The 7296-nt window shown below is 51.0% G+C and overlaps 1 protein-coding gene across 7 annotated transcripts in view; it reads right to left on the bottom strand.

The window, feature by feature from the left end:
* The window catches only part of nek3 (NIMA related kinase 3), an 85540-nt gene that overhangs the window by 32191 nt on the left and 46053 nt on the right, over positions 1–7296 (bottom strand). For all 7 annotated transcript variants that reach the window (XR_004203220.1, XR_004203219.1, XR_004203221.1 and 4 more), the window contains one exon: positions 5321–5521. Coding sequence is in view for 4 of the 7 variants with exons in the window: in XM_031791286.1 (XP_031647146.1) it covers positions 5321–5521 (201 nt within the window). In the remaining 3 variants the exon portion in view is untranslated. The remainder of the gene's footprint in view (positions 1–5320; positions 5522–7296) is intronic.

Here is a 7296-nt window from a genome sequence, read left to right as displayed (position 1 = left end):
GACAGAGACAGAGGCAGACAGAGGCAGACAGAGACAGACAGACAGACAGAGGCAGACAGAGACAGACAGAGACAGACAGAGACAGACAGAGACAGACAGAGACAGACAGAGGCAGACAGAGGCAGACAGAGGCAGACAGAGGCAGACAGAGGCAGAGACAGACAGAGGCAGACAGAGGCAGACAGAGACAGACAGAGGCAGACAGAGACAGACAGAGGCAGACAGAGGCAGACAGAGACAGACAGAGGCAGACAGATGCAGACAGAGGCAGACAGAGACAGACAGAGACAGGCAGAGGCAGACAGAGACAGACAGAGACAGACAGAGGCAGACAGAGACAGAGACAGACAGAGACAGACAGAGACAGACAGAGGCAGACAGAGGCAGAGACAGACAGAGACAGACAGAGGCAGACAGAGGCAGACAGACAGAGGCAGACAGAGAAAGAGACAGACAGAGACAGACAGAGACAGACAGAGGCAGACAGAGGCAGACAGAGACAGAGGCAGACAGAGGCAGACAGAGACAGAGGCAGACAGAGGCAGACAGAGACAGAGGCAGACAGAGGCAGACAGAGACAGACAGACAGACAGAGGCAGACAGAGACAGACAGAGACAGACAGAGACAGACAGAGACAGACAGAGACAGACAGAGGCAGACAGAGGCAGACAGAGGCAGACAGAGGCAGAGACAGACAGAGGCAGACAGAGGCAGACAGAGACAGACAGAGGCAGACAGAGGCAGACAGAGACAGACAGAGGCAGACAGAGGCAGACAGAGACAGACCGAGACAGAGACAGACAGAGGCAGACAGAGACAGACCGAGCCAGACAGAGACAGACAGAGACAGACAGAGGCAGACAGAGACAGACAGAGACAGACAGAGACAGACAGAGACAGACAGACAGACAGACAGACAGACAGACAGAGGCAGACAGAGGCAGACAGAGACAGAGGCAGACAGAGACAGACAGAGACAGACAGAGGCAGACAGAGGCAGACAGACAGAGGCAGACAGAGGCAGACAGATTTTAAATGGTAAATTCTACATTTTATCACAATGTATTTTCCCCCCCCTGATAAACGTCGCTAATTGATGTGCTGCTGTGTGTTTTTTTATGGTATGGTAGCTAGTTGTGTTTTATTTCTACTAAATGTCTTGGTAAGTCATGATATTTAACTAATTTTAAAATGTGTTTATTTTTAATTTTTAGGGGGAGATTGGCCTGCGCACAGCAACAGCTCAAGATGATTTTAATTGACAGTTCTGGTCGCCTGAACGTTAAGTGCCTCTTCAGAAACCTCATGCCTTTACAGACCAGTAAAATGCTCGTTCATATCTCCAGAGAAGAAGGTTTCTTCTAAAACGTTGTGTAGCCTAACAGACAGACTTGCTATAGTCGAGGGCACTTTCAAGAGGCCATATTCCATTATGTATGACAAAGGCAATCGATAAAGGCTACTGGTTGCCTATTGTAATATAGTTATATGTTTGTGTGTCATATATATATATATATGTCTAACCTCGCAAGACACCGCCAAAGACACCGCTGTATCCCCGAAGGTGGTGCCATGAATAGGCTAGGATACTCTACTTCCCAACAGACCGAAGACTGAACACACACTTGCATTATTAGCAAAGAGACCGAGCGAGAGAGAGATAGAAACAGAGGAAAGGCAGACTGAAACATGCTCAAGCATGCACGGACCAACTGTGTCTTCACTGACATTTTCAACCTGGCGGAGTCTGTAATACCATCATGTTTCAAACAGACCACCATAGTCCCTGTGCCCAAGAATGCTGAGGTAACCTGCCTAAATGACTACCGACCCGTAGCACTCACGTCAGCAGCCATGCAGTGTTTTGAAAGACTGGTCATGGATCACATCAACACCATTATCCCAGAAACGCTAGACCCACTCCAATTTGCATACTGCCCCAACAGATCCACAGATGATGCAATCTCCATTGCACTCCACACTGCCCTTTCACACTTGGACAAAAGGAAAACCTATGTGAGAATGCTGTTCATTGACTACAGCTCAGCGTTCAACACCATAGTGCCCTCAAAGCTCATCACTAAGCTATGGATTCTGGGACTAAACACCTCCCTCTGCAACTGGATCCTGGACTTCCTGAAGGGCCGCCCCCAGGTGGTGAGGGTAGGTAGCAACACGTCTGCCACACTGATCCTCAACACTGGAGCTCCCCAGGGATGCGTGCTCAGTCCCCTCCTGTACTCCCTGTTCACCCACAACTGCGTGGCCAAGCACAACTCCAACACCATAATTAGGTTTGCTGACAGCACAACAGTGGCCTGATCACCGACAACAATGAGACAGCATATAGGGAGGAGGTCAGAGACCTGGCCGTGTGGTGCCAGGACAACAACTTCTCTCTCAATGTGAGCAAGACAAAGGAACTGATCGTGGACTATAAGAAACGGAGGGCCGTACAGGCCCCCATTAACATCGACATCACCAACAAACTATCATGGTCCAAACACACCAAGACAGTCGGGAAGAGGGCACGACAACACCTTTCCCCCTTCAGGAGACTGATAAAATATTTGGCATGAGTCCCCAGATCTTAAAAAAAAGTCCTACATCTGCACCATCGAGAGCATCCTGGTACGGTAACTGTTCGGCCTCCGACCGCAAGTGTCACAACCGGCCGTGATCGGGAGTCCAATAGGGAGGTGCAAAATTGGCCCAGCATAGGGAAGGGTTTGTCCGGGGGGAGGGGTGCTTTACTTGGCTCGTCGCGCTCTTGCGACTCCTGGTGGCGGGCCGGGCACCTGCAGGCTGACTACGGTCATCAGGTGGAAAGTGTTTCCTCAGACACATTGGTGTGGCTGACTTCCGGGTTAAGATCGGTGCGGCTGACTTCCGGGTTAAGATCGGTGCGGCTGACTTCCGGGTTAAGATCGGTGCGGCTGACTTCCGGGTTAAGATCGGTGCGGCTGACTTCCGGGTTAAGATCGGTGCGGCTGACTTCCGGGTTAAGATCTTTTCTCATCGCTACAACTCCCCGACGGGAGGCGAAGGTGGAGTCATGCGCGGTTTGGCGGGTCATGTTTCGGAGGACGCACGACTCCAACTTCGCCTCCCGTCGGAGAGTTGAAACGATGAGAAAATATCTAATTTGGGGAGAAAAAGGGGTGTAAATTACAAACAAAAATATATAAATATATATTTTTGAAACACAAAATCAAGGTGACCTACAAAGACCAAGAGAGGGAGTGCGGTGATGTAATGTCCACAACTAAAGAATCATTGTGGAATCTGAAAAGACACGTTATCCCGAAAGCGTGATGGTGTACTTACTACATGCTGAAAGAGAGGAACGAGGTGGGTAGATAACTAAAGTGTGTGTCATTGTAGCAAAGTATTTATAAACCAAACTATTAGACCTCTTAAACCGTTTGTTAGTTTGTGTTCTATTATCTATACAAAAGTGCAACATTTAGGAGCTTTCGATTTTTGATCGGGGTATTTTACCTAAAAACATTTAGGCCTACCTATAGAAAGAAATTATATATCAAAATAAATGTAGAACAGCCTGGCAAGAGAGGTCAAAAGGCAGACAGCTACGGCTTCAGACAGACAGCTACGGCTTCAGACAGACAGCTACGGCTTCAGACAGACAGCTACGGCTTCAGACAGACAGCTACGGCTTCAGACAGACAGCTACGGCTTCAGACAGACAGCTACAGGCTTCAGACAGACAGCTACAGGCTCCAGACAGACAGCTACAGGCTCCAGACAGACAGCTACAGGCTATGGCTCAAGACAGCTACGGCTCCAGGCTACGGCTCCAGACAGACGGCTACAAGCTCCAGACAGCTACGGCTCCAGACAGACGGCTCCAGGCTACGGCTCCAGACAGCTACAGGGTACATCTCCAGACAAGAGTGGTCAAAAGGGTGTTTATCATTTCCCAAGTGGCTCTGTAAGTGAGGAGAGGATATTCTCCTCCGATATCCTGCTCTCCAGCCACCATCCCGTGAGCCTGAAGCCACTGAATCCGGACAAATTGGTGTTTCTAAAAAATGAATTCAAAAGGCACTCAGCCTAACAAGGTATTTTTTTTGGTTTAATTTCAGTCACAGCCTATATATAGACTATAATGATTTAATAAAACAAAATGTTGTTTAAATGCGGTGCCCTGACTCCCTGACTCCCTGCCTCCCTGACTCCCTGCCAGCCGCCAGTGTCGCAAATTCTTCACAATGTATTTATTTTGTAGGCTATAGTCTTGAAATAATTGAAATAGATAAATAAATCGTTCATTTTTGTTGCTTCTTAGGCTCCTTGTTTGAAATGACGAGCACTTCGTCCATTCACCTTTTTCATGTTAATTAAAATCATTTTCAAAATCACCAAATCATATGGTTTGGTTTCAATACTTCAAAACCCAAATGGTCTAGGTAGCCACAACAATAGATGGGTGTTGGTTAAATGGTAGGTCTAGGTAGCCACAACAATAGATGGGTGTTGGTTAAATGGTAGGTCTAGGTAGCCACAACAATAGATGGGTGTTGGTTAAATGGTAGGTCTAGGTAGCCACAACAATAGATGGGTGTTGGTTAAATGGTAGGTCTAGGTAGCCACAACAATAGATGGGTGTTGGTTAAATGGTAGGTCTAGGTAGCCACAACAATAGATGGGTGTTGGTTAAATGGTAGGTCTAGGTAGCCACAACAATAGATGGGTGTTGGTTAAATGGTAGGTCTAGGTAGCCACAACAATAGATGGGTGTTGGTTAAATGGTAGGTCTAGGTAGCCACAACAATAGATGGGTGTTGGTTAAATGGTAGGTCTAGGTAGCCACAACAATAGATGGGTGTTGGTTAAATGGTAGGTCTAGGTAGCCACAACAATAGATGGGTGTTGGTTAAATGGTAGGTCTAGGTAGCCACAACAATAGATGGGTGTTGGTTAAATGGTAGGTCTAGGTAGCCACAAAAAAAAAAAATAGCTTCGTTTTTGGTTAAATTCTGATTTTAATGAATGGATCGAAGCAACGCTCCACGAGCGATGAGCGGGATTTCCGACCCCTCAACTCCACCTCACATGCTCTGGTAGGGGGTGGTGTCTCGTGGGTAGGGGGTGGTGTCTCGTGGGTAGGGGCTGGTGTCTCGTGGGTAGGGGCTGGTGTCTCGTGGGTAGGGGCTGGTGTCTCGTGGGTAGGGGCTGGTGTCTCGTGGGTGGTGTCTCGTGGGTAGGAGGTGGTGTCTCGTGGGTAGGGGCTGGTGTCTCGTGGGTAGGGGCTGGTGTCTCGTGGGTAGGGGGCTGTACTGGGCTGATATGCAGTACCTTGTTGGGCAGGTGTCGGTGCAGGAGACCGGCTATGCGGTGAGACGTGAGGATGGTGTGGAGGGACGGACGGTCTTTGGGGTTGGTCTTGAACATCTGTTTGACCAGGTAGTGCAGCTCATAGGGCAGGTGTTGGGGAAGAGGAGGGTAGGAACCACGGCACACCTTCATGATCAGACTCTTCCAACTAGGAGCCTGAAACTGAGACGGGGAGGGAGAACAGAGGTTTAAGAGGAGTCCTGGAAACACAAGAATGACAGCTACAGACTACGGCTCCAGACAGCTACAGGCTACGGCTCCAGACAGACAGCTACAGGCTACGGCTCCAGACAGACAGCTACGGCTCCAGACAGACAGCTACGGCTCCAGACAGACAGCTACAGGCTACGGCTCCAGACAGACAGCTACGGCTCCAGACAGACAGCTACGGCTCCAGACAGACAGCTACGGCTCCAGACAGACAGCTACGGCTCCAGACAGACAGCTACAGGCTACGGCTCCAGACAGACAGCTACAGGCTACGGCTCCAGACAGACAGCTACAGGCTACGGCTCCAGACAGACAGCTGCGGCTCCAGACAGACAGCTGCGGCTTCAGACAGACAGCTACGGCTTCAGACAGACAGCTACGGCTACAGACAGACAGCTACAGGCTCCAGACAGACAGCTACAGGCTATGGCTCAAGACAGCTACAGGCTATGGCTCAAGACAGCTACAGGCTATGGCTCAAGACAGCTACAGGCTATGGCTCAAGACAGCTACAGGCTATGGCTCAAGACAGCTACAGGCTACGGCTCCAGGCTACGGCTCCAGACAGACGGCTACAAGCTCCAGACAGATGGCTACGGCTCAAGACAGCTACGGCTCCAGACAGACGGCTACAGGCTCCAGACAAAAAGCTACAGGCTACGGCTCCAGACAGACAGCTACAGGCTACGGCTCCAGACAGACAGCTACAGGCTACGGCTCCAGACAGACAGCTACAGGCTACGGCTCCAGACAGACAGCTACAGGCTACGGCTCCAGACAGACAGCTACAGGCTACGGCTCCAGACAGACAGCTACAGGCTACGGCTCCAGATAGACGGCTACGGCTCCAGACAGACAGCTACAGGCTACGGCTCCAGACAGACAGCTACAGGCTACGGCTCCAGACAGACAGCTACAGGCTACGGCTCCAGATAGACGGCTACAGGCTACGGCTCCAGACAGAGAGCTACAGGCTACGGCTCCAGACAGACAGCTACAGGCTACGGCTCCAGATAGACGGCTACAGGCTCCAGACAGACGGCTACAGGCTCCAGACAGACAGCTACAGGCTATGGCTCAAGACAGCTACAGGCTATGACTTCAGGCTACGGCTCCAGGCAGACAGCTACAAGCTCCAGACAGATGGCTACGGCTCAAGACAGCTACGGCTCCAGGCTACGGCTCCAGACAGACGGCTACAAGCTCCAGACAGACGGCTACAGGCTCCAGACAGCTACGGCTCCAGACAGACGGCTACAGGCTCCAGACAGAAAGCTACAGGCTACGGCTCCAGACAGACAGCTACAGGCTACGGCCCCAGACAGACAGCTACAGGCTACGGCTCCAGACAGACAGCTACAGGCTACGGCTCCAGACAGACAGCTACAGGCTACGGCTCCAGATAGACGGCTACGGCTCCAGACAGACAGCTACAGGCTACGGCTCCAGACAGACAGCTACAGGCTACGGCTCCAGACAGACAGCTACAGGCTACGGCTCCAGATAGACGGCTACAGGCTACGGCTCCAGACAGACAGCTACAGGCTACGGCTCCAGACAGACAGCTACAGGCTACGGCTCCAGATAGACGGCTACAGGCTCCAGACAGACGGCTACAGGCTCCAGACAGACAGCTACAGGCTATGACTTCAGGCTACGGCTCCAGGCAGACAGCTACAAGCTCCAGACAGATGGCTACGGCTCAAGACAGCTACGGCTCCAGGCTA

The sequence above is a fragment of the Oncorhynchus kisutch genome, linkage group LG15, assembly GCF_002021735.2.
Source record: "Oncorhynchus kisutch isolate 150728-3 linkage group LG15, Okis_V2, whole genome shotgun sequence".
Taxonomy (NCBI): domain Eukaryota; kingdom Metazoa; phylum Chordata; class Actinopteri; order Salmoniformes; family Salmonidae; genus Oncorhynchus; species Oncorhynchus kisutch.
The sequence above is the reverse complement of the archived record's forward strand: the minus strand, read 5'-3'. Positions and strand labels throughout refer to the sequence as shown.